General features: G+C 52.7%; 1 protein-coding gene and 1 long non-coding RNA gene across 4 annotated transcripts in view; one reads left to right on the top strand and one right to left on the bottom strand.

Annotated features, from left to right (window-relative positions):
- LOC102167906 (uncharacterized) overlaps positions 1-27,275 on the top strand; it is a 96,812-nt gene that overhangs the window by 46,140 nt on the left and 23,397 nt on the right. The gene's annotated exons all lie outside the window — the stretch shown is intronic.
- BLK (BLK proto-oncogene, Src family tyrosine kinase) overlaps positions 14,512-27,275 on the bottom strand; it is a 57,017-nt gene continuing 44,253 nt past the window's right edge. For all 3 annotated transcript variants that reach the window (XM_021072720.2, XM_013990301.3, XM_003359055.5), the window contains exons 5-13: positions 27,155-27,253; positions 26,172-26,275; positions 23,507-23,653; positions 22,725-22,877; positions 21,352-21,531; positions 20,506-20,582; positions 17,158-17,308; positions 15,889-16,020; positions 14,512-15,209 (exon numbers count right to left, since the gene is read on the bottom strand). In XM_021072720.2, coding sequence (XP_020928379.1) covers positions 15,004-15,209; positions 15,889-16,020; positions 17,158-17,308; positions 20,506-20,582; positions 21,352-21,531; positions 22,725-22,877; positions 23,507-23,653; positions 26,172-26,275; positions 27,155-27,253 — 1,249 coding nt within the window. In that variant the 3' untranslated portion in view covers positions 14,512-15,003. The remainder of the gene's footprint in view (positions 15,210-15,888; positions 16,021-17,157; positions 17,309-20,505; positions 20,583-21,351; positions 21,532-22,724; positions 22,878-23,506; positions 23,654-26,171; positions 26,276-27,154; positions 27,254-27,275) is intronic.

Genomic DNA, 27,275 nt, shown 5'->3' with positions numbered 1-27,275 from the left:
AATAACTAAAGATGCTGAGCACTTTTTTTTTTTTTTTTTTTTTAAAGCTGAGCACCTTCTATACGCTAAGGCCTGTTCTAGGCCAGGGATCCAGCAGGGAACAAAGGACTGCTCTCATAAAGGTCTTGCGTTCAAGTGCTTTGCAAATGTCCAAACACTTTGTGGCTATTTCTCCTGGTCAATATGGATCAGACCTCATGGATCAGAATCTTACCCTTCCTTCCTCCCTCTCCTTCCTCTCTTTCATGTATTAATTTATCAATCAATGATTAATTACAGGATTGGTAAGTGGGTGGAGCAGGGGGATGCTGTCAACATTGATTTCCCCTTTGGTGTCATGGATTTCGAGTGGGAAGAGGAAGGAGAGGCCAGGAGCCAAGGAGGCATCATCCTTGGGGGAAAGATGCTCATCCAGAGCTGTAAGCTGACCTTTTTGTAGCCATTGTGACTCTGTCCTGAGTCACTGGGGACCCGGCTGATATTTGAGCTCAGAAGCTGACAGGATTGTTCAGAAGGAAACCAAAGCAGCTCCACCCATGTTACCGTTGGTGACGAAAGTCTCACACAGAGAAAACAGGGCAGTATTGCACAGGGACCAGAAGGAGTAGCTCCAATTTTTAGAGTTCCAAGAAGTTGGAAGGTGTGCGTGGAGTAGGGGCTTAACACATGAGACTAATGGGCAGAGTGTTTGGAAAGAACGGTAGGAAGAAGGGCAAGAATTTTGGTGTCAGAAGGAACCCAGTTGTGGTCCGATCTCAGCTGACTGCCCAAATAATCCTCAGTTTTCTCATCTATAAAAGGAGAATAAGAATAGGATCCACTTCATGAGGGCCGAATGAAGTAAGAGGATCAGCCTCCGAGGGTGTGGTGAGCACTTGGCCATAGCAAGCCCTTAGTAGATGGTAGCTGCCATTCTTTTGGTGGTCACAGCTATAATTTGGCCATCTCCCCCTCTAGGCAGGGTCTGAGCCTGAACACGTGTTCTATGTGTCCAGCAGTGCTGCCCACAGGAAGACTGAAGAAGGATGTAGGGCGTCTTTACCTTGGGGTTGGGGGGGGGGATGATGAACAAGCCAAGTGTGTGGAGGGCCCAGCACACAGAGAGCGCCCCCAGATGCCAGCTGTTAGTATTGGATTAGACTCACCATTGCCAGAGCCCAGCTTCAGCCCTGGGCTGCTCAGCCCAGAGCTAGGACTGGCGCCTCTGTGGGGAGTGGGGAGGCTTGGCGGTCAGGCAGGGTGGTTACACCCTGGCTAAGTCGGGGAAACTCTTAGCTACTTGAAAAGGGTGTGAATAACTCGTGAGGCTGTGTCTCATACCTCACCTCATTTTTGGTGGGGGGTCAGTGAAGCAGATGCTGTCACCCCCGCATTAGGACCCAGATGATGGAGTCCGAGAGGCCAAGAGCCTTCTCTAAGCCCACACATTTCATGAGTGGAGGCCCCACCTGAGCCAGCCGACCATAGCCCCAGGGCCCTTATAAAGGAGAGAAATGTGACTGGGCTAGCTCAGCTCTGTGGGGGCCTTTCAGCTTCATAGTTATATGATTCTATCTCCACGTTCCATCCCTGACAGATGTCACAGACCAGATTGCCTCTGTGGCACATCCCAGGGTCCTCAGCATCCTAGGAAAGGACTTTTGGAGAGGGCAGAGCACAGAGCAGGAAGGTGCTGACCAGCACGGGGGGCTTCTCTGCGCCTGGATGCTGCACTGGGCACCACACGATCCCATGCTCACGAACATTCCAGGCCAAGGAAGAGGAGGCATTATTCTGCACTGGCAGAAGAGGGGACTGAGGTTCACAGTGGTCCCATGGAATCCAAAGATGTATATGGGGGGATGCCGGGAGTAGGTAAGTCAGAGGGGCAGTGTTTCAAGGAAGGGGGCCTCCCAGGACATCCCTTAACCCACCATCTGCACAAGGTACCTTGGGCACACCAGTGGCCACTGGGTCCTTGGCTCAGGTCCTCCTATGCTGGGATCTGTCTTCTCAGCCAGGACCCCCTCCCCCCAGGCCTGTGGCTCCTGGCAGAGGGCGAGATGCTTCCTGGCTCATCCAGATTTGACGCGGATGCTGTCATGTCCATCTCGGTGTTTACACCATCGCCTCCGAGAGCCCTGAGCCTCCAACACAGGCCCCCATCAGCAGGGAGCAAGGAGAGATCCGGATGCCTGAGCAGCTGCTGGCCCCAGGCTGACCCCCGTGACCCCAGAGTTATCGCAGGGACTTAGTGCTGTGGTGGGCCCAGGACCACCAACGATGCAGCCAGGACAAGGGTGGGGGTGGAGCAAAGAGGGAGGCTCCCTGGGGCCCTTGGACCAGTCCACACGGTGTTTAGTAAGTGCTCGCTGTTTGCCTGGACAGTAATGCAACACTGGCTAGCATCTCCTGAGCATGTTGCAGGCACTGCCTCACTGACCCTCACCACGGCCCTGGAGGTAGGCATGGGTGTTACCCAGACTCTGTGCCTGAGGAAACCGCGGCAGCAGAGAGGGGGTAAATGCCTCACCCTGGGGCACTCCGCATCCAAAAGTGACAACACTGGGATTGTTCTTGAGACCCACCCCTGCTCCTCCCTACCCTCCCGCCTCACTCTGCGTCTCTGGACCAAAGCCTACTTGAATTCCCACCAAGCCTTTGCATCACTGTCTGTGGTCAGCAATCCCTGTGGGACATAAGAAACTGGAGAGATGAGGGAGGGAGGAGGGGGAGGGTCTCAGTGTCAGTGGGTAGATGGCCCAGCACTGGTCCCACCCCAGGCCCACCCCAGGGGACACCACCTTCGAAACATGGCTTGTTAACTTAGGGCTCACCCAGCCACAGGGAAGGGAAGGGACTTATCCAAGACCCTGTGTTTGTCACCTCCCCTGGGTGGGTGGCGGAAGTAGCGGGTAAAATTTCTATGGGGTCCCAGCCTTTCGCCAGTAAGGTTGATCACAGCTGCAATGAAACTCAAGGGACAAATCTTGGAATCCTCGAGCCAGAGAGAGGTCATTTCCTCCAACCCTTGTCTGTAGACATTTTTAAAAAGATTTTTTCCAAGTGCTATTAGGTTGAGCCATACGAAATTGCTAATTTCAATTATTTTTGTCCAACAAAAATGACAGTTTTATATGGACCCTCTAATACTTGAGAGAGACCCCAGAGAATTTTCTCAAAAGACCTAGACTGTAACTCCGATAACCCTGCTTTACTCAGAGTCCTTTCTCATCCATCCGCCTGTTCTCAACACAGTTTATCCAGAGCCATTTTTGTTGCTAGCAGCTGGGTCTCAGACCTGCCAACGTCACCAGCTGAGGAATAGTCAAAGGGCATTGAGCTGGAAGTCTACAGCCATGTGAGTTTGAACAATTCATCTACCTTCCTTGGGCCTCAGTTTCCTCATCTGTGCAGGGTTTTTACCATCAGACAAAAGGATACCTGAGAAGTACTGAGCTCCAAGCACCCAGTCAGGGCTTGTGCAGTGTGTGCTGGGTGAATCCGAGTCACCAAGATCCATGTTCAGCTCAGAAAGAGTCCCCCACTTGGGCATCAGCCACTCCCACCCCAACTCCCCCATGGAGGGAGCCCTGCAGGTGCCCCAGGCCATGCCGGCTGCCACCGTGTGCACTTCAGCCTTTCTCTACCCACCTCTACCTGCTCCACCTCTTCCACCAGCCTGCCTGGTGTTGTTTTGCCAGAAGCCTTACAAACATGTTCCATCCTGCTGGCGGGGGCTCTGGGTTCAGGAGACGGCCACCCTCCACTGTCCTCGGATCCTAGACCCCCTCCCCCTCTCCCAGCCCCCCCAAAGCCCACCACTTATAGCATCCTCACACCACGACACACCTGCCCCAACAGACTCCCCTCCTTCTGTGATTTACTCACCCCAGGGTACGACCACCCCTACAACACACCCAGCCCTTTGTGACCCCCTACTTCCCCCAGAGCCCCCCTGTCCCCACGACACCCCACTGCTCTTTGATTTTTCCCCTGGACCCTGGGGGAGGGGTCCCCAGCACTTTTAATCATCCTTGGAAATGGAGAGAGGGCCCCTCACTCACTGCCAAGGATAAAGGGGCAGAATGAGCCACTGCTGGGGTTCCAGGCTCCCCTGGGGGAGACTCAGGGCTAGAGCTTACAGGGTCCACCAGGAACCCCTGCTTTCTGGGAAGATGTCCATTCAGTGGTCTGTGTCCAGATCCTGGTTCTGCCACATACTTGCTGGCGACCTTGTTCACTTAATATCTCTGAGTATTTCCTCGTGGTAAGGATGGGTTGGATGTTAGGATGGTATAAAGATTAGGTAGCAAGAAGGCAAGCCCATCACCTTGCACAGAGGCGGACTCATGGTAGGTGAGCCGTCTGTGCTGGGTGCCATTACTGTTCTTATAGGAAGAGGATGGCCTGAGGCCTGAAGACTGTCACGGGGATGTTGTGGAGGGAGGAGGTAGGTTCCCACCCCCACCCCATTAGGATGCTGGCCTGGGCCCAGGAGAGGGGCTCGGTCACCATCAACCAGCCCAGATCTGGTCCCTGGACCTCCCACTGGCCTCCCTCTGTGCAGGGCCGATAAGCCTGGTGACGGCACATTAAAGGTGTAGTGTAGGGCCGGCCTCCCCTAGAGGAGGCTGCTGATAACCTGCTGGGCTGGGGGGCGCTATCTGGAGAGGAAATGGGCTGGACTGGGGGGGGGGCGGTAAATGGGGCCCAGTGTTAGGAGGTCGCTTAGAGCCCCAGGGCGGGACCCCACCCCGGGGTCACGTCATCCCTTCTCTGCCACCAGGCACAATTGCATCGCACAATCCATCACTGACGATGCCTGGCTTTTTTGTCCTCCAAATGCATTAATGCATTCTCGTTCTGAAAGATACTGGCAAGCAGGAGACAGTAACCGGTGAGCCCCTCCCTCAGCCGCCTGTTCCCTGAGCCCCGCCCCCACCCCAGCCCTGCTGGGCTCTCATCTGTGAGGGTCATTCTGGTCCCTTTGCCGCACATTTACAAACACATGAGGGGGTGTGTGATAAACACGAAATTGTGTGTGTGTGTGTAAAATCACGCCATGTGTCTTTTTCTGCACCTTCCCCATCCCAATCGACTTGACGTGTCTTGACCATGTTTGTGTATTGTATTCATTTTAATGACAAGGCTAGTCCACAGAATGCACGTGCCTGCATCTACTCACATCTTCCCATCTTCCCCATCGTTGTACCTTCAAGCTGTTTTCCGCGTTTGCTTTAGCCATGATAGCATGTGGCCGTGAAGGGTATCATTCGCACATCTTTGAGAAAGAGGGCGCATCTTAGCGTGTAATGGTTTTCTAGAAATCCAGTTGCTCCACCACTGCGTATGTGCCTCCCTAACTTTGAGCGGTGCTGCCAAAAATGCTCCCCCAAAGGCATTATGAAATGACACTCCTGTCATCACTAGATGAGGGTAAACATTTTCCCACATCATCCAATGCTGTTGGCTATTGGTGGTATTGCCATTTTGCAATCAGGTATTGTATTACTATTTAATTTGCACTTTTCCACTTACTGCTGTGGTTGGGCTCCCTTCCCTATGTTACTTGCTCTTTGTAGCTTTCTTTCTGTGCAGTGTCCATGCCAGTCATTTGGGTTATTTAGAACCAGGGAGGACTCCTTAAGTTTTCTTTGCAGTCGTCCTTTGTAATATAGGTACTGTGAATATTTTTTCCCCATCTGACACTTTTAACTTGTTCCCATGTCCTTCCTGAGATGCTCATGTCCTCAGGAGGATGAGAAGTGATCCATTCTTTTACTTCTAGATGTTTAGCCCACATATTATCCTGCAGAAATCTGGTACAAATATTAACAGGTACCCTTTTACTGAGTGCCTGTCATGTGACAGGTTTTCTGCAGAGGACTAGAGAGGCACTGACCGTCCTGCAGAGTAGGTGCACATGGCAAGGGAGGACTCAGACTCCAGGGGTTGACTGAAGACCACTAGGCTGAGCAGGACTCAGCCCCCAGAGCCACGACCACTGGCTCTTTCCTTCCCAGTCTCAACCCATTTCTGGAGTGGCTCAAACCATCCTTGCCTAGGCCCTGATTGGCCATGTTGTTTTGACTTCAATATATTACTATCTATGGGATGTGGGCAAAGAGCAAAACAGTGACTTGTCCCCATTCATTCATGTATTGGACAAATATCCACTTGAGCACTTTCTATGTCCCCAACTCTGTGCCAGGGGCTGGGGACATGGTGTGGAAAAGACACTGCCCAGGAGTTCCCGTCGTGGCGCAGTGGTTAACGAATCTGACTAGGAACCATGAGGTTGCGGGTTCGATCCCTGGCCTCACTCAGTGGGTTAAGGATCTGTCATTTCCATGAGCTGTGGTGTAGGTCGCAGATGTGGCTCAGATCCCGCGTTGCTGTGGCTCTGGCGTAGGCTGGTGGCTACAGCTCCGATTCGACCCCTAGCCTGGGAACCTCCATATGCCGCCGGAGTGGCCTAGGAAATGGCAAGAAGACAAAAAAAAAAAAAAAAAAAAGACACTGCCCAGCTGAACAGAAGGGACAGTCTGGCCAAACCTTTCCTTGTTTTGCTGTATCATTTGCTCACTCACTCAATAAATATCTGTGGATCACCTGGGATTCAGGGGACACTGCATATTTTTCTTAGTCTCTGGTGTGGCATATGGGATGCAGTGGGCCTCCTGTTTAATGCTAGGGGCTATAAATGAGCAAGAAAGAAACAACATAGTGTGTTCCCATTGTGGCTCAGTGGAAACGAACCTGACTAGTATCCATGAGGATGCAGGTTTGCTCCCTGGCTTCCATCAGTGGGTTAAGGATCTGGCGTTGCTGTGGCTGTGGTGTAGGCAGGCAGCTGCAGCTCTGATTTGATTCCTGGCCTGGAAACTTTCATATGCTGCAGGTGTGGCCCTAAAAAGTAAAAAAAAGGAAGGAAGGAAGAAAACACGAGCCAGAGATGATGCCAAAATCTTGCACAATTCTGTGATTAAGTCTCTTCTGCGGGTGCCCTGGTCTGGTTGGTTTTGCATGCAGGCATGCCCCCCCCAGGCACACACATGACACCCTCGCATGCACAGCACCCCCCACCCCCCTTGTCCAGCCTCCAGGATGGAGAACACATATTCTGTTTGCTTCGGGAGGGCATACAGCCCAGCCTGTCCTTGCATGGCCAGGTCCTCATGGTTCACAGGAAAGGCCATTCAGTCCAGAGCGATGAGCAGGAGGCTAATTTTAACAGGAGTCATGGAGTGACCTTGGCACAAAAGGAAAGCCTCCAGCAGAGGCGCCCCCAGATGGTAACCTTGTCCTTGCAGAAGGCATCAGGCTGAGATTAGGGACCCCCGCCCTCCTGCCCTCCCTTCATCACAAGCGATGCTGTCAGCTCACAGGCATGTCCCCTTCACCTCATCCGTCCTTGGTAATCTGCCTTCAGACCCCTTGGGACTGGCTCCCATCAGCCCTGTCAGCCTCTGCTGCCCGCAGGGGCCTGGTGGTCCAGGGCCCAAGCTGATTGGAAACGGGGGCAGATGGGTGGGGGTTGGGTAGGCCAGGCTCCCACACTTACTCCCAGGGGACCTCAGGGAGATGCTGTCCAGCCTACACCCCCCCCATGGTGTGTGGGGGAGCTCGTGCATGTACTAACCTCCTACTGCATACATGACCCTGTTTCCTAAGTTTTATGCACATCCTTCCAGCTCATCCTTGGCTTCCCTTTGAGGTGGTACACTTATATCCTTTCTAAAGATGATGAAACTGAGGCTCAGAGAAGTTAAATAATTTGCCAGGGATTCCACAGCCAGTAAGAAGGAGGGCCAAGGGAGAACATAGTCACCACCTGGTTCCTCCAAAACCCATCCTTCTGCAACAGGATCAGAAAGTGGCCCAGGAGAGAGGCCACAGGGATCTGGGCCCAGCCAGCCCCAGCAAAGCATCACCTCTCTCGTGCTCCCAGGAGACTCCCGCTGGAGAAGGCTCTGCCCAGAGGGCCACCTGGGTTGCATCCCAGATGCCTGAGCTTGACGGGTGGCCTCACCTCTCATCTGCAAGGGCGACTCGTACCAGACTCTACTTCTGTGGGTTGTTGGGCCAGCTATACACAGTTATGTACCTGAAACAAGGCGCTGGCAGGTGTCAGGGGTGGGCGGCACGCCCGGCACACTGATGCATATTCCCTCAACCGGCTGTAGTTAAGGCCACTCTGGGAACAGGTTCTCATCTTCCTCATGGCAGGATCAGGGCCAAGTGAGGACCTGAGATGTCATCAAGTCCCTGCAGGTGCTAGTCAGACCTTTTTGTGTGCCCACCATTCTGCCCACAGACTTTAGTTCCCCCTGGTACTTTCTAGACACTCCCCAAGGGCTATTTTTAGGGAGTTGGCTGCTGTCAGGCTGAGCTGTTACCCATGAGTCATCAACAGAGTCCTGACCTCCCTCGCAGGGGCTCTGGCCACCTCCCCTCTCTGGGACCACAGTTGACTGTCTCAAGGATGAGACTCCGTCCAGCACAGCAGCTGCATCAGCACCAGATGTTTCTCTTCCTTGCTTCTCCCCCAGCAGGGGCTCCGAAGCCTCCTGTCATCCTCTCTGAGCCGTTTGCTTAACCTTATTAAGAGGGTGGCCCCGCACGGCCAGTCAGCAGCCTCGAGTGGGTGGTATCCGCCCTGCTCCCCACTTTAATCTCAGGGCTGCTTGCTGGGCCCCTCAAGTGCTGGGCGTGGAGCCAGCAGCCTAGGTCCAGTGATGCCATGGCAAGTGTCAGGCTCGGCCCCGCTGTTGCCTCCCCTCGTCCAGGAGGAGGAGGAAGGAAGGTGGCCGTATACTTGAGAGGTTGCTGTGAGGGGCACACGAGGCCACGCGGAGCAAGGGAAACTCCTTTGTAAACTGTTAAGTGCTGTGCGCTTGGGAGCCCCATTCTCATAAGTAACTGTTTCAAAGGCAGTAGACTCTGTTCTGTGCAATGAAAGCCATTCTGGTTCAGAAACAAGGCTTTCCAGGGAACCAACTCATCAGATGGGGAGAGTTCAAAAATAGAAGGATTTCCGTTCTCAGAAAAACCTGGAGTAAACTAACAACAACCCACCAGGAAAGCAGGTGAGTTGGAGTGGGCAGACGAAGCACCAGGTCTGGAGGGCAGGGCCCTGATATGGGGGCTCTGTGCAGGTCTGGGTTCTTATCTGAGCCCCCGTTTCCATTTGTGAGAGGGCGAGGGTGGAGGGCGCGTTGGATTGGATGACTGCTTTCCAAAACAATTTTAAAGCCTCTCTCGGTTCAAATAATGCCTAAGAGGCAACTGAACACGTGAACTGGAGGCAAGTGGGCTGCTGTGCTTCAAGTGGGTGGGTGGGCCTTCCCCTCTCGCCCTCTCCCACTGTAAGCCCCCTACTCCTGACAGCCCAGCATAGATGCCCAGGGCTCTGAGGAGCATGGTTTGAAACATCTAGAGCAGATTCTTTTTGGAAGCATAGTTGAGATTTCTCATTCCACCATTTACAGCTGTGTGGCCCTGGACTGGTTACTTACCCGCTCTGTGCCCCAGTTTCTTCATCTGTAAAGTGGATCATAGAATCAACCTCTTTCTCTACACCCAGTAAATGTTGATGGATCATGAAGGGTCTCTTCAGCTAAGATTCTAGACCATGGTGCCAAGTTTGGCTATTTCTTTTTCTTTTTCTTTTTCTTTTTTTTTTCTTTTTATAGTCACATCGACGGCACATGGAAGTTCCTGGGCTGAGGGTAGAATCGGAGCTGCAGCTGAAGGCCTACACCACAGCTACAGCAACACAGGATCTGAGCCCCATCTGCTACCTACACAATAGCTCATGGCAACACCAGATCCTTAACCCACTGAGCGAGGCCAGGAATCGAACCTGCGACCTCACAGACACAACGCTGGGTCCTTAACCAGCTGATCCACAATGGGAAGTCCAAGGTCAGCTTTTCCTCTCATCCAGAAGACTCTACAAGCTCAGCGTGGCCATGGGATGTGCTGACAAGCTGACGTCAGAGACCCGGTTGTCTGTTTCCTCTGCTCTGCCAGTGGGTCACAGGGGCCGCCGCCCTCGGTTCGCACCCCCCTGCAGCTGGATGCTCAGAACTGGACATGTTTTATCCCTGTGAATACTTTAGGGCAGAGGTCTGAGCATAAGCCCACCAGATGCAGACCTGCCTGGGATGTCTGGTGGGTGCCTTGGGGGAGTTAACCCTGAAGCAGCACCAGACAGACTCGGGGTGCAGGGATTGGGGGCTTGGGGGCAGAAGGGCTCTTCCCCCAGAATAAAGTCCTCCTCCACCCAGCTGGGACCCTTCAGCCAGGCCCATGAAGCCCCCACCCCCAGGCCCAGTGGGAAGCCTCAGGACTTCTGAGGCACTGGCCCGAAGAGGCTTCTCCTGAGCACATATGGGGACAAACTGGAAAACTCAGACATTAAAGAGGACCCAGGTGCTGAGGGGCCCAGAGCCAAAGAAACTTGGGTTATTACTTTTGAAATGACACCATAGAATGGCTATTATCAAAAAACAGAAGAGATCAGGAGTTCTCGGCATGGTGCAGTGGTTAACGAATCTGACCATGAGGTTTTGAGTTCGATCCCTGGCCCTGCTCAGTGAGTTAAGGATCCGGCATTGCTGTGAGCTGTGGTGTAGGTCACAGACGCGGCTCGGATCCCATGTTGCTGTGGCTGTGGCCTAGGCAGGCAGCTACAGCTCTGATCAGACCCCTAGCCTGGGAACCCCCATATGCCTCAGGTGCGGCCCTAGAAAAGACAAAAAGACAAAAAACAAACAAAAAATAAAAACCCAGAAGAGATCAAGTGCTGGTGAGGCTGTGGAGAAACTGGAACCCTTGAGTGCTGCTGCTGAGAATGTAAAATAGTGCAGCTACCACAGAAAACAGTCAGGTGGCTCCAAAATAGAACTACTAGGTGATCCAGCAACGGGTCTCAAAGAGATATTAGTACAGCAGTATTCACTGCAGCATTACTCACAATACTCAAAAGGTAGAAACAACCTTCGTCAAACTATACACGAGTGGATAGATAAAATGCAGTATATACAATGTGCAAGGGAACAGTGTTCTGTGTTAAAAAGGAAGGGAATTCTGATACACCCTGCATATGGATGAACCTTGAAGACATTATGCTGAAAGAAAGAAGCCGTTTGCAAAAGAATAAAGACTGTATGATTCCACTTGTATGAGGCTCCTAAAGTAGTCACATCCAGAGAGGCAGAAAGTAGAATGGTTGGCCAGGGCTGGCATGGGGGAGGGGAGAACAGGGGGTTAGTGTTTAATGGGAGCAGACTTTCAGTTTGGGAAGATGAAAACGTCTGAAAATGGATAGTGGTGATGGTTGTACAACAATATAAATATACTTGACACTACTCAATAGCACACTGAAGGGCCCGAGATGGCCAATCTTATGCCATGTGTATTTTACCACAATTTAAAAAACCCAGACGGCATAAAGCCTGGGGAAACTTGAGTATTACTTTTAAAGAACCCAAAGGAAGCTGTGGTGGACCCTTTTATAAAATTAATCATTGAAGACAGTTTTATCCTTTGTATAAATCTGGATTTTCCAGAGTGACTTTGCTGAGAGCTGGTCCACTAGTTTTCCCAGCTTTGCTTTGGAGCTTCCTTATTCGTAGATGGGAAGTTGATTCCCACCAAGTATTCTTCGTCTTGGAAACTAGTCAGTTATAAGAATATACTGATACCTACTGTGTGTCCAGCTCTGAGCAGGTGTAGTGAGAGATACAAAAGAAGACACAGTCCGTACATCTGTGTGTTACTATTTGCTATGGGTTGAATCCCTGCCCCCCCATTCCTGTGTTGAACTCCTACTCCCAGAACCTCAGGATGTGACTGTATTTAGAGATGGGCCTTTTAAAGAGGTAATTAAATTGAATGAGGTTATTGGACTGGACCCTAATCCAACGTGACTGCTGTCCTTGTAAAACGAGGAGATTAGGACATACACACAGAGGGAAGGCCATTTGAGGATGAGAACACAGGGAGAAGACAGTTGTCTGTAAGCCAAGGAGAGAAGCCTCAAAAGAAACAACCCTGCTGACACCTTGGTCTTGGACTTCTAGCCTCCAGAGCTGTGAGAAAATAAATCTCTGTTGTTGAAGTCCCCCAGACTGTGGTGTTTGTTACTGCAGCTCAATATACTAAAAGTCTCTTTATTTTATTTTTTACTTTTGCTTCTTAGGGCTGCACCTGCAGCATATGGAGGTTTCCAGGCTAAGGCTTGAATGGGAGCTGTAGCCACCAGCTTACATCACAGCTCACAGCAGTGCCAGATCCTTAACCCACTGAGCAAGGCCAGGGACTGAACCCACATCCTCATGGATCCTAGTTGGGTTCATTAAACCACTGAGCCATGATGGGAACTCCTAAAAGTCTCTTTAAATCCAAACAGTCCTGCAAGGGAGTCATTGTTCTCCCCTGTTTGTAGATGAGAAAATGGAGGTTCAGAGGACTTGAGTTACTAACCCAAGGTCACGTAGATGCAAAGGGCCACATAAACCCAGGTTCTTGACTTCAAACCCGAGTGCTCTATTTTCAGTTCTTCCCCGAGGGTGGAAGCAGGATGAAAGCAGACCAAAAAAATCCTAGCAACCAATAGAGAATAAAACGTCCAGGGGCACAGTTGGAAACCTACACCCCCAGTCCCCTGGCCTGAGACAGAGAGGACAGGGGAAACCCAGTTAAGGGTGATGGAGGTTGTGGATCAGGGTCTTTGGAGACCTTCTTTGGAGGCTATTGTAACCATAATGTTTCATAAGCTAACATCTCTGAGCATTGTCCATAAGGCCGGAACTGGGGTAAATGCCACACATGTACTGGTTCTCCTGAACCTCGAAACAAGCCTATAACCTAGGAGTTGTAAGTGTGCCCATTTTACAGGTGAAAAAAAGAAGAACCCGAGGCACAGAGAAGTCTAGCAAAGTATCTGAGGTCACACAGCTAGAAGAGGAAGTGCTTGAATTTGAGCCAGGTCTATCTGACCCCAAAGGTCTTGCTGTTGCTCATCTTACAGTAAACACAGCAAGTGTGCCCCAGCGCTGGGGAGAGAGGGTGACAGGGAAACAAAATCCACAAGGGTTGTGAGGCTGGGGCGCATACCTCACCAGAGCGCCAGGTGCTGGCAGCGGTCACAGTCTCCAGTGTCTGAGGCCAGGGCCCCTTTGCAATACTCTCACCTGCGCAGGTGGCTGGGAGAGAAAACTCCTCCATACTTAAGAATAAGAGGCTGGGGGCAGAGAAGGGGTTCGGATCCAGGGTCTGGCAGCAGTATCTGGAGGGAGAACTAAGAGCCTCTGGACAGGCCTGGGTGTGGAAGTCCCGGCCCGCCTCCTCATTTGGGGAAAGAGCAGAGCTGTAATAATGACGACCCTCCCTCCTTCCCTCCCTTCCTCCCTCCCACCTTCCCAGGGCTGGGTAAGATCCTCTGTAGCCAGCATGGGGACACGCCCTAGAAACAGCAATACTATGCACACCTGTGTCCTCTGCCGGGTCACTTCTGTGCCCTGCAGAATTAGCCCTTCCCAGCCCAGCATTTCCCACCCCCCCCCCCCCGCCCACTCTGCTGCCACAATCCCCCAGCTCTGCTTGGGGCCACATCCCCTTCCCACTACTGATGAGCCCTGTGACCTTGGGACCCCGCAAGCTCTCTGTGAAGCAGTTTCTTCCTCTGTGCATTGGTGGGAGTATTCCCAGCTCTTTGGTTGTCACAGGATTAGAGGCAAATTGTGGCCACGGTTTTGTGGGGAGGAAGGGAGGGACAAATAGGCGGAACGAGGGGATGGCACCTCAACTATTCTGTGTGCTGGTGTTAGGGGGAAAACCTGTTATTATGCATGTGCAAACCCATAGAACACAATGCAGAAGGGTCCTAATGTAATCTATGACTTCAGTTAATAATATGTCAGTGTTGGCTCATCAGCGGTAATGTATCCCATTGTCCCAACACCTTATTAATATTATCATTTATAATGGGGGAAATGGCGGTGAGGGGTAAATGGGAATTCTCTATACTTTTCACTTATTTTTCTGTAAACCTAAGAGTTCAAAAAATTAAAATCTATTATAAACAAAACAAAAACATGACAAATGAGGAACTTCCGTGAACAGCTTGGACCCTGGAACCTCCCTTTGTATTGCCATTCCCTCCACATCTGTTTATGCGCCTGATCCCTGGAGCCCAGGGTTTGGCCATTTCATTTGTGCACGCTCCCAAAAGGCGCTGTCACCACCGCGGGCTCTGGCTCTTTGTTAAGTGACCCACCCCTGCTCCCCGCGCCGCACCCCGCCCCCCAAAACCCGGATGCAGAGGATTTGTGAGGCGAGGGCGCCACCTGCTGGCCTTACCCAAGCTCCCCTAAATGGCAGCGACACTTGGGTCTGTGCAGATGTCTGGGGGCTGGGGGCTTGATTTCCACTCAGTGTCATCCGGCGAGCCCCTAGAGGCACCACTCATGCAACCAGTAGCGAGGTCAAGGCTTGTCGCCAGGGACGACACAGAAAAGGTCAGATCTCCTGACTTTATTACAGGAAAGTCCCAAAGTGCTGGCGCACAGTCTGGGTCAAGTGGGAGCCCAGGGACTCAGGTCACCTGAAGCCGACTCTTTTTGCTTTTGGTGCCAGCACAGGGAGCCTTATAGGACAGGTGACAAACACTTAGGAGTGTGCCGGGCACTATTAACACCTTACCAGGTCATCATCATGAAGAACTTAAGAGGTAGGTACTATTGTGGTTCTTCCCACTGAACCAATGAAGAAGCGAAGGCACAGAGAGGCTAAGTAACTCTCCCAGGGGCACACAGCGGGAGAAGGGTGGGGCTGCGATGGGATTCACTCCAGAATCCAAACCTTGACGCCCCCCCCCAAGCCGCTCTACCTCTGGTTTCCCCATCTGAGAAATGGGCCTGTCAACCCCTCCCCGCCTTTCCCGCCCATCTGGGGCTGAAGAAGCGCGGGCTGGGCAGGCCTCCTGGGTTGCGCAGGCGCGGGCAGGCAGGCCTAGGGCTGCAGCTCGTATTGGGCCTCGGTGGCCGTGTGGAAGTCCTCGAGCACAGACTGCAGGAACTCGAAGGTGGGCCGCTCCTCGGGACGGCTCCGCCAGCACTCGGCGATGACCCCGTTGTACAGCTCGGGCGGGCAAGAGTCCGGGCGCGGCATGCGATAGCCGCGCTCTAGGTTGCGGATGACCTCGGGGTTGCTCATTCCTGGAGGTGGAGGGGACGCAGGGCGCGGCTGAGGGGCGGCAGGGACCCGCCAAGCACCGGAAACGGTCTCCTCCCTTGCAGGCCCTCGGTGCCACCTCGCTGCCTCCCTCTATTGACTTTTCATGGCTAGGAGAATAGCTGGAATCCAGGCTGTGGATTATTTGTGTGCGGGGCAGTTCCTCCTAGATGGAACTTACCTCGCTTACCTGTGATTGCCCAGGCACATGGCCAGAGCATATCTCTCACGAAGGTGACCTGAGGAAGGCCCCCAGTGGCTGAGGGGGACAGCTCGCTGCTTTCTGACCTGCGGCTGGGGGGCTGATGAGGCTTCCGGGGAGGCACCCAATGAAGGCGAGCGAGGGCCCACCTGTCCTCAACTGAAAGCAAACCAACTGGAGGAAACCTGAGTTCAGACCCTGACTTTTACTTAGTTCCAGGTTTGGGGGCTCACTGACTTCTGCTGCACCAAGGGGATGCAGCCCTGGTGCCAAGAGCAACTGTTGAGGCAGGGGCAGAACCCCTTCCCAGAGGGGCGCAGCTGGCTTTCTGTCTCCACCATGGGGCACCCTTGTGACACGCAGGCAGGCAACCCTGGGCACTGAAGACAGGACGTGTGTCATCACAGCCATCTCGGGACCGTCCTGAGCCAGGAGAGTCACTGCAGGACGCAGCCACCTACCTGGGTAGGGCACACGTCCGTAAGTGACCATTTCCATCAGGAGGATTCCAAAGGACCACACATCCGCTTTGATGGTGAACACCCCAAAATGGATGGCCTCTGGGGCAGTCCACTTGATGGGGAACTTGGCCCCTGCAGGAAAGCCACCAGCAACTTTGTGAGGCTGTGACTGACGGGCCCTCTGCACCCCCAACCCCCTGCTTGTCCTCCCCTCCCCACACTGCCTGTGGAGCTTGGGCCAGTGGTGCATCTAGGAAGTCACTCAGACCCCTAGAACATATGAACAGGTGTGTGCAGGCCCTTGGGGTCCACAGCACGAAATGACAGCATGGACACAAATACCACCCCTGCCACCAGCGCTGGGTCTTTACCAGGCAGCTGGAGCATGTGTTTCTATCTTTTCCACCTCCTACGAGGCGTGGTTACTAACAGGCGCCCAGGGCTTGGGCAAGTCATTTAACTTGTTCCTTTGCTTCAAAACAGAAATGATGACACAAGGCTCATGTACCTCCTGGGGTCACAGTGAGGTACGACCCCAAATCCTGCTACCCTGTGAAGCCTGGAGGATGGCTGCAGCTTGGTGGGCATCCAGACCTGTGGCTCAGCCCTTGATCAGCCCCGCTTGCCTGGCTTGCTCGCCTGAAGTTCCCTGGGGGAACCAGCCATAGGGATCTTTCTCTTGTATCAGCTGATAAATCCTCTCAGCTAATATCGCTCACTAACTTCCTTGAAGAAGTGGATCTGATGGCTTCAAATCCTCTTGTGAAGAGATTTGGGCCTCAGTTTTATGAACAAAGTAAAACTGAGTGCCTGTGGAGACTTTCATTCAGGTATTAGGTTTTGCTGCTCATACGTTAGAGCTGTGTTTTCCAAAGTATGTTCTGTGAACCCCTAGCTCTGTGGGAGGTTAACAAAAGCTATGTGGGAAAAGTATTTGGGGCTCAAAGTAGTTTGGGAGACACGAGGTGAAGCAAATGTACACTATTCCTTAGCTGCAGGACTTCTCAGTGCCTTTAACATGCTGCTGTGTTCTGAGACTCTCCAAGGGGGGCGGGGCTGGTGGACTGTGTGATTTCTCGAAATCTATTCTGTCACGGAGCCATTCCTCATGAGGCTCCAGGACTCTGAAGAGCATATTAGGGACATACTGATGTGCTGGGGCAAGGACATAATAGCGGAAACCACACTGCTCTCCTATCTCCCACACAGAGCTCTGCTGTGTGTGACAAGAAGTCCGAGGGGGCTTGGGGAGTTGGGGGCTCTGCTCACCCTCTTGGGCTGTGTATTCACTGTCAATGATCCGGGCCAAGCCAAAGTCCCCAATTTTGCAGCACAGGGTCTCAGACACCAGGATGTTGGCTGCCCTCAGGTCCCGGTGGATGGAGTTCATCTGCTCGATATACGCCATCCCTTCAGCAATCTGAGGAAACAGACACACATGGGGAAGGCCAGCCCCATGGTGGGTGAGGGGGGGGAAACTTCACCCCCTCCAGCCTGGAAGGGGAAGCAGAACCTGGATGTTTGGTTTGGATTTTTTGGGCAGGTGGGGCTGGAGAAGAAGTAGGTGGAGTAGGAAGATGACTTGAACTGCTTCTCGGATGAACAAGCTATAGCCTCCGGGCTCTGAAAGCCCAGATAGGCAGAGATACTACCCCTCACCCACCTCTCCTGCCCTTCTGAGTGTCGGCAGGGGAGGAAGATGGCAGAACGAAGGCAAGAGAAAAGGAAGGTCTCTTGAGAGGGAAAGAGAAGCAAAGGAAGGGACTCGAGGGGAGGAGGAGGCAGAAGGGGAGGGAGAGGGTTTCATTTGCTATCCTCAGATTGGGGTCATTGCTTAAGCTCCCTGGTGGGGAGTGGGGGTCACTATCCTGACCCAGAACATGAGAGGAGGGGTCTCCAGGGCCAGGAGCTGGGGTGAGCATTAGGTAGGACCTGGTGGAGGATCTCAACCTGGCACCACCCACGGCAGGCACCCAGGGTCCCCATGGAACAGAGGTGGTAAAAGAAGAGTCTTGCTTCCATCCCAGATCACCAGCTCTGGGCCAGGAGGAGCTGTCTATGCTGCCCTTGGCCCTTCAGCAGAGGAAACCAACTCAGGCTTTATTCACTGCACTCCCAGCAGATAGATGAAGAAACTGAGGCAGAGAATATAGAGCCAATGCACCTCCTCAGAACCAGCGCTGGAGTTGACCCTACAGTTGACCCTGTTCCCATTGCATTGGTTTATTAACTTATTTTTATATTATATTATATTATATTATATTATATTATATTATATTATCATTACAGTATATTATATGAAGTCATACTATATATTCATATCAATCCCTTCACTAAATCATTCCATCAATACACATTTGTTGGTGTGGTACTGTGGGGACTACAACACCATACCACATACCCTTTGTATCTGGACGGCACTTAGCAGTACTCATCCCATTAACAAATATATACTATTGTACATATCTATCTATGTGTGTACTATATGAGCAGTATGAGAAATTTCAAAAAAACCAAGAGTTCTCATTTGTGGATCAGTGGTAATGAACCCCTCTAGTATCCATGAGGATGTCGGTTCAATCCTTGGCCCTGATCAGTGGCTTAAGGATCCAGCGTTGCCATGAGCTATGGTGTAGGTCACAGACATGCCTCGGATCTGGCGTTGCTGTGGTTGTGTCATAGGTTGGCAGCTGTAGCTCCAATTTGACCCCTGGCCTGGGAACTTCCATGTGCTGTGGGGTGCGGCCCTAAAAAAAAGAAATTTAAGAAAACGGTGGAGCAGGACCCAGATCTGCTTTCAAGAAGAATCCACCAGGCACAGTGCTATGAGGACACATAAGCAAGGTGCTCTCTACACTTTCCTGTCCAGGGAAATTGAATAGAAGTGACCTTGACCCAGGTAGTGAATGTTGATTAGGACTCTGCCAGGTGAGAAGAGTCAAAGGTGTCCTTGGCAGAGGGAACAGCTGGGCAGAGGCTCACAGGTGTGACAGGACAGGGGAGCTGCTGTGTGGCTGCAGAGTGGGGCATGTGGGCTTGTGGTTGGAGGGGAGCTTTGCATTTCATGCCCTAGAGCAGGAAAAGGAGTACCCAGAAGGCGGTGTGTGTGTGTGTGTGTGTGTGTGTGTGTGTGTGTGCGCGCGCGCAGTGAGGCATTGGCATGATCATAATGTGGTTTAGAAGCCATTCACCTGGGAGGTTCTGATTTTTTGGTTTCCTAACCTTCAGATGCTTGACCACACCTACTTAAAAACTCAGGTTGTTTGCATCTCTTGCCTCTGGGTGGCCCAAGATTTCCCCAAGGATTGACATCAGAGAGTGAGAGAAGGAAAAGAAAGGGGGAAGAAGAGAAGTGGGCAGGCTTCTCACTGCACTGTGGTTTGAAACCGATTACCCACGTTAATTTTCCGAGACCATCCCGCCAGCCTGTTCAGCCCAGGCTGTGCTCACCTCAGTGGAAAAAAGGGGTGGGGACCTCAGTTCCTGCCCTGACACTAACAGATAACGGACAAGCTGGGGAGGGGGTGGTGTGGGATGGGGGAGGTTCCTCTCTGTAGCAGGATGTGTGCCTGAATGTGTCTCATAGGCTGACCACAGACCAGAGCTTTTCTGCTGAGAGCTCCAGTTTTAACAGACACACACTCAGAGCCCCAGATGTGCTGTGCTTCCAGTTAGAACCCTTGGCTGAAAACCCCAGGGAGGAAAGGTCCCTCCTCTTTGTTTTGCTCTTTGCCTCTGACGTCTGTGTCTACACAAGGCATCTGTGAGCACCATCTGAGGACAGATGAGGTCACTACGAAGCACTGGCCGACCACGTGACCTGGAATACCTGGGAACTCTCTGGGTTTCCCCGTACCATAACTTTCTCTCTCCTTCTCATCCTTGGCAATAGAACCAGCCTCCATCCTCATGGTTGTCCAGGATAAAGACTACCCTTCCCAAGATCCCTTGCAGCCAGGTGTGGGCAGGTACCAGGAGGATGTGAAAGTGTAGTGGGTGACTTGGGGATGTGCCTCTAAAGGGAAGGAGGTAGGCTTTCATCTTCCAAGTTCTTTTTTTTTTTTTTGTCTTTTTGCCATTTCTTGCGCTGCTCCCGCACGCAGCATATGGAGGTTCCCAGGCTAGGGGTCGAATTGGAGCTGTAGCCTCCAGCCTACGCCAGAGCCACAGCAACGCGGGATCCGAGCCGCGTCTGCAACCTACACCACAGCTCACGGCAACGCCGGATCCTTAACCCACTGAGCAAGGGCAGGGATTGAACCTGCAACCTCATGGTTCCTAGTCGGATTCGTTAACCACTGGGCCACAACGGGAACTCCCCGTCCCTCAACTTCTTGCTGGCTGAGGACAAGATAGTAAAGCATGAATAGCCACTCTGAGTGGGAAGATGACCTGTAAGACCCATGGCAGAAATTGGGGTCCCTGTGACTCTGAGGGGCAGCCCTGTACTGCCCACCTCTGAGGTTTACACATTTAAGCCACGATGACTGGACTTTCTGTCCTTCACAGCCTGGCCTAAATCTAAGGGACCCAACCTTTAAACAGTTGATCTTGCTAAGCCACGGGGATGGGGGAGAGGGCCTGGGCCCTGGCCCAATGCACTTGGGGCTTACGAACCTGGGCCGACATGTCAATCAGCCTGGGGAGGGACAATCGGCTACCTTCATCCGTCTTCAAGAAATCCAGCAAGCACCCTAAGGAAAGAGAAGCTGTGACTGAGCCTCTGCAGAATGACCCCACCCTGGCCATGCCGGCCCCTCTGGGTGGGAGTGCTCCCCACCTGGATAACCCGCTCATTCCTTGCACAACTTTTCAAAGTGTCTTCTTGCCCCCTTCACCCTTGGTCAGCAGAGATTCTGCCTCTGATGACCAAGGGCGAAAGAAGCACCATGATGGGAGTTCCCGTTGTGGCTCAGCTGGTTACGAACCCAGCTAGTAACCATGAGGATGCAGGTTCAATCCCTGGCCTCGCTCAGTGGGTTAAGGATCCTGTACTGCCATGAATTGTGGTGTAGGTTGCAGGCGCAGCTTGTATCTGGCATGGCTGTGGCTGTGGCTGTGGCATAGGCTGGCAACTACAGCTCCAATTCACCTCTAGCCTGGAAACTTCCATATGCTGCAGAGGCAGCCCTAAAAAGAAAAAAAAAATTTAAAGTTAAAAAGAAGGGACACTCCTGAAATGCTGGCTGAGTGGCTCCTGCCCTGAGGACATGCTCTGTAAGGACCACTTACTTGTCATAGTCTCACCATCCTCCCCTTTGCCCCCTATGCACATGGAAACCCCTAGATCTGCAGGATGTTGGCTCATGGATCCAGCCGTGGCTCAGTGATGCCCTGTGGAGGCCCCCTGGCCAGTCCAACCCACCACGGCCTGTCAGCCTTGGCATGGCTGCCAAGCCTGGACCCCCGCCCTCAAGCCTCCCCCGCTCTGTCTGAGGGATGCAGCCCCAGGCAGGGTATCACCTCTGGCCATGTACTCGGTCACAATGTAGATGGGCTCCTTGGTGACCACAGCGTAGAGACGGACCAGCCTCTCGTGCTGGAGAGTTTTCATCAGGTTGGCCTCACCCAGGAAGGCCTCTGGAGACATGGTTCCCTCCTTCAAGGTCTTGATGGCCACCTTGATGTTGTTTTTGTAATAACCTGAGCCCCGGGGGAGAAAGAGTGTGAAGAGGGTGAAGAGGACGTTCAGAAGAGTCAGAGGTGGTGTGAGGCAATCCCTTCATCACAATCTACATAAGCTTCCAGGAGCCATCCCTGTTCCCTAGATGGGGCCCTGAGGCCAATGCTGCCGCGCCCCCAGGTGGTCCTGGGTGGGAATTACAGCCCCTGAGGGCAGTGGATGTAAGCTTACTTTGGGGGATGCCAGCCTGTCCCAGCCTCCCCTGCTAGACAGGAGCCCTAGGCACTGAGGAACGTACCTTGCCTGGGAGGGGGGCATTTCACCTCATTGCCTCCCTCACCCTGTTCTGGAGTGCACCCCTTTTGTCCTTCATGTAGCCCACCTCCTATCCCCACAGAAGGAGTCTCTTCTACAACTTGATCACTTCAGTATGGAAATAAGCATCACAGCCCAGGGCAGAATGGAGAGGAGGCAGCAGTGCCTGGGGCCCCCTCCCCCGTTTCTATGCCCCATGATGTTCCCTTCCAGCTCCTTATAGCACCTGCACCTGCACCGCCCCTTCTAAGAGGTCCCAATCCACCCTGAACCGTACAAGTCATAACTCAGACTTGCAGGGACCCAGAGGGAGTGGCTATCCAGGGGCGCCTCAGGCATCAGTCCTGGGAAATCATGCCCCAGAGATGTGGACCCTTCCCTGTTTTATATTCTGATAGCGCCCATGGTGAGCAGAGGAGCAGCCAGCAACTGGAATTGAAGGTGAGGCCTCAGGGCCCGGAAGTTAAGTGACCGACCAGTCTCAGAGCTGCAAGTGCAACTTTGGTCTGGAGCCCCTGGTTCACCGCTCGCCTCGGTTAATGCACCATTTCTACCTGATGAGCCAAAGCTCAGAGGAGTTAGGGAGGCCTTCCTGGGCAACCAGGGGTCAATGACAAAGGCAGCTCTGGGCAGCAAAGAAGGGAGGAGGGAGCGGGCTGAGGGGGTGGGAGAGCTGGATTCTACCCCTGCTCCAGTGCCATGTGTTGGAACCGCGGAGGGCAGGGTACTTCAGTGTTCTACGCCTCTACTCCCTCATCTGTAAAATGGGTATAAGCCCGTCCCATCCCCCTCACAAGCCTTTATGGGGAAGCATGAGGCCATGTTCAAGTTCCAAGCCTTCTGTGCTTCAGGATGCAGGGCAGGAAGAGAGGGGCTCTGCGTGGTACCACATACTTACCCATCCAGACTTCGCCAAACTGCCCAGACCCGAGTTTCCTGACCAGCTTGAGGGACTGCCGGGGGATTTCCCATTCGTCCTGGGCCCAGGGGTTCTGGGGAGCAAGGCTCACGCAGGGTTGGGTCAGCCTCTGGCATAAACCATCCCCTTTCTCTGCATTTGAGAAGAAGAGATGGGGCTGGAGGTCACCAGCACAGCCAGACTTGTATCATTCCCATGTGAGCAGAAGCATGCCCAGCGGTGTCCCCACCCCTTCCTGCCAGCCCCAAGTTCCCACACTTGCACACGTGCCCACGGGGCACACACACACTCCACTCTGCATTTGTTTCACATCAAGCAAGGCATGCTATCACTGCCCTGCTGTCTTTAAAACTGAAAATGCATCAGACACAACCTAGAATAGATTTACAAGGAGATCCTGCTGAATAGCATTGAGAACTATGTCTAGATACTCATGTTGCAACAGAAGAAAGGGTGGGGGAAAAACTGTAATTGCAATGTATACATGTAAAGATAACCTGACCCCCTTGCTGTACAGTGGGAAAAAAAAAAAAAAACTGAAAATGCTTGTTTTTCGCCAAGTGGTCACATGTGGAGCCATTAGAGGGGATTAGGGACAGACCTTGAATCATTACCTTGACTGTGGTCAACACCTTAGGTCCAGCCTTGGGATAATCCCCCCTCCCCGACCAAGACGGCACCAATGATTCATGCAGTCTTGACGTCTTAGTGGCAGAGAAATACAAGGGCTCCCCTGCACTCCCCATCAGATGCCCTCTTACTAGAATAGTGCTGCACCAAAGCCTGCAGAGTCGGGAACGTGTTTCGGGGGGAGATGTAATAGCCGCCTTCATCCAGGGAACGGATCTTATAGTGTTTGATCACCTCCCCCTGGCTGGTCACATCCTTCACAGACAGAGAAAAGGTACCTAGAGGGTTAATAAAGACACACGCATGAGAAGTAAGGCAAAGAAAAGGAAAACCAGGAGACCAGGATTCGGACTTCTTTTCAATGCCTTTGGAAAAAGTTCGTCAAATTCTGCTCTCCATTTTGACCATTTCTTCCTTCCTTCCCTCCTTCCCTCCTTCCTTCCTCTGTTTTTTGGGCCATACCAGAGGCATATTGAGGCTCCCAGACTACAGACTGAATCTGAGCTACAGCTGCTTTGCCTACGCCACAGCCATAGCAACGCCAGATCTGAACCGCATCTGCCACCTGTTCTGGCCTACACCACAACTCACAGCAATGCCAGATCCCCAACCCACTGAGTGAGGCCAGGGATTGAACCCGCATCTTCATGGATGCTAGTCAGGTTCATTATTCTGGTCCGGTAACTTATTCTGTCATAAGTTACCATTTCCTTCATCTCAACCCCACCCTCCTGGAAGCCTTTCCTATCAGCTCCCTCTAACCCTGTCCTTGCGGTTCCTCCCAAGTCTCCCATCGCTCAGCCAGGGAATCCCAGGACTCTGCAGCAGGCAGGATGTTGTCTTAGCAACCATGCTGTCCCCACACTTGGGCACCTGGGGCTTGAGGACCTTGTGCTACAAACATTGAGAAAGGGAGAGTTGTTGGAGGGACTGTGAGATTGGTTGACTGTTGAGTCATTCATTCAGGCTGAAAGACTGACCCTACCCCCACATGCAATAGCAAATTGCAATGCCAAGCACGCGTGTCTGTGGGGGAGAACATCATAAGCCACTTCCCAGGGGTTCTGTTCAAATCCCTAAACATATCTCTGTATTCCATCATCTAGGTTAATGTTTGCCTATAGGCGGGGCTGGCAGATGCCAAGGGTTAAGAGCAGTTTAGGAGGCAAGAGTTTTCAGATGAGAAACTTCCCATGAACTTGATGTTTTTATAAAAAGCCTCTGTCGAGCTCTCAAACGACCACACCCCTTCACTCTTATTTGGAAGATGAGGAAGCCCAGAAGGGGCGTGTCACTTGCCCGCGGTCCCTCCACTGGTTTGGCAGCAGGTTTAGGGGCTCCAGGGTCCCCCATAAGGGCGCACCTACAGCCAGCAGTACCACCCTCCCCCGCCAGGTGTCAGGCGCGGACACCTCTTGTCCTGGGTGTGGACACTGGCCTTTGTTCTAAGCTGTTTGTCTCGGAGCATCTTTCCTCCCCCATTAGACCATCCTTCCATCTTAAACCCTTTCTCCCTTCTCTTGGCCCCTGTGTCTCTTTCATTGCCCACCTGCAAAAGGATGCAGAGAGGCCATGTGCCCTGAAGTGCACTATGCTGCCACAGGCCGCCCCACACCTGCAGCCCCAGCCCAGCCCACTTGCTGCAAACTGTCTCCCTGACTTCGCCTGGGTGGGTGCCACGTGCCCACGCATCTCAGGAACCAGACTGTAGGCCCTTATCCAGTGTGACTGGTGTCCTTATAAGAAGAAGGGATCAGGACACAGTCACACAGAGGGACGATGGTGAGGACACAGGGAGAAGGTGGCCGTCGGCAAACCAAGGAGAGAGGCCTCAGAAAAAACCAACTCTGCCGACAGCTTCATCTCGGCTTTCTAGCCTCCAGAACTGTGAGAAAACACATTTCTGTTGTTTAAACCTCCCAGTTCCTGGCACTTTGTTACAGAAGGCCTAGCAAACTAACATAGAATCTCACATTGCTGAATGAAGGTAACCAGACACACCAAAGTTAAAATGGAATGATTCCACTTGTATAAAGGTAAAAAACAGACAAGACATGGTGGTAAAACTATAAAGGCAAGGAAGGATTTCCATAAAATTTAGGATAGTGGTGGCTTCTCTTGGGGGTGGGGAGGTACGTCAGAAAAGGGGTACAAGTGGGGCCGTGAGAGGGGTTCTGGGTGTCTGGAACATTCTTGCTCTCGTGGTTACACAGGTGTTTACGTATTATGACTCTATAATTATGCACTCCATGCAATTTTTAGATGTTTCATATTTTATAGCAAAAGGAACTTTAAGAAGGAAAGGCAGATAACTAATGACAGAGAAAGAGAAAAGTCTGAGGGTGGTGGCAGAAACGTTCCACTCGGCCGTGGATTTGAATCCATGAGTCCCCCCAGTTTTCATAATCATAGCCCCCTTTCCTATCACAGGCCATGCCCCCAAACTACATTACTTCCCAGGTTCCTGGGAGTCTCTGAGTCACAGCCTTTGGCTGAGTTGACCTCTAAATATTTGGCTCCCAAATCCTTTGACTCCAGAGTGTGGCTCTGGGTCACACTTCCTTCTCTGCCCCCGTGGCCCCAGTACAGGTGCATTTCCAACTGGGCCCTGGGAGAACTGTCCCTGTGCACAGCCTCAAGCTCAATTACTGGGCATCTGGGGGCAGCAGGGAGCCTGGGTGGAAACTGCCTGGTTCTCCTGGATGGCACTCTCCCTGCCCCACCTCCTCAACTCCAGAAGCGAGGCAGCAGGTGGGGCTTCTGGCTACTCAGGGAGGCAGCGGGGCCTGGGCTTACCTTTGCTGGTTTCACTCTCTCTAATAAGAAAGGAGCCGACCTTATTGACTGGAGCCAGAAGCTGCCTCTCGGCATCTCTCCGGCAAATTGATCTAAAGAACCACCTGGAAAAAAAAAATGCAAAGGGAGGCAGACCTCAGAGCGTGGCCAAGGCCCTACCCCCCGCGAGAGATAAAATTATGTTCCTGTTGCCACCCTAACCCTTACCTCTTGCTACACGAAATGCCCCCCTCTCCCTTTCCCTGCAGTCTGTGATGGAATGAAATGAGGACGTGACTTGGCACCTTTTGGTCATTTTGCTCCGGAAAGATGACACCTTCCCTTGTGGCCCACCCTCCTGGGGACCAGGCCTCCATGTTCCCCCTGAGTACGGGCTGGTCAGGGTAGACACACCCTGGGTCCTTATGCTGGTCCAGGGAAAGGCATTGGGCCAAGAGTGCTGGGCTGCTGGACGGGAGACCAAGAGAGGCCACTAACTGGTTCCAGCTCGTGTCTTTGACAGACCCTGAGCTCCATCTGTTTTACCTCCCTCTGCAGTTGTGGGGCAGAGGCAGGGCCCAAGGCTGCCAGGTATAGGTGGGTTTTGAGGATGCTGGGGCAGAGCTCTCAGGAGAGGCCCCCAACCTGCGAGCCCCTCGCCCTGGAGGCAGGGGAGGAGGGTGGCTGGTCCAGGGCTCAGACCTAAGTGCATCCTCTAGCAGGTTAGTGGGGAAGCGGGCAGCTCTCATTTTACAGATGGAAAGAGTGAGGGTGTCAGAAGAGCGACGCCCTCAGTGTCATACAGAGACTTACACGTCATCATCATCGTCATCTGGGACCTCAGCCAAGTCTTTCCCAGGGGTTCCAAGTCCCTGCCCCTTTCCTGTTCCCTCTGTGCAGGGGCTCACACCCTGCTCTGCTTTTCAGCCCCTTCCCAGCTTGGCCCTGGACAAAGCAGAAGCGGCCCGAAGGCCTCCGCTTGGAGCAGCTGTCTGTCCACCTACTTTTCCACTTCCAGGGTCTCCACTCGGGCCACAAAATTGCTGGGCACGTAGCCTTCTCTTCCCGTGGTGAGAGACTTGGCCAGCCACCAGTCTCCAGCTCTGGGCAGGGAGGAAAAGCAGA

This window comes from Sus scrofa, chromosome 14 (genome assembly GCF_054392235.1).
Source record: "Sus scrofa isolate SSC_HxYL_T2T_F1_AM1 chromosome 14, Sscrofa_HxYL_maternal_Yorkshire_Landrace_v2.0, whole genome shotgun sequence".
NCBI classification, from domain to species: domain Eukaryota; kingdom Metazoa; phylum Chordata; class Mammalia; order Artiodactyla; family Suidae; genus Sus; species Sus scrofa.
The sequence above is the reverse complement of the archived record's forward strand: the minus strand, read 5'-3'. Positions and strand labels throughout refer to the sequence as shown.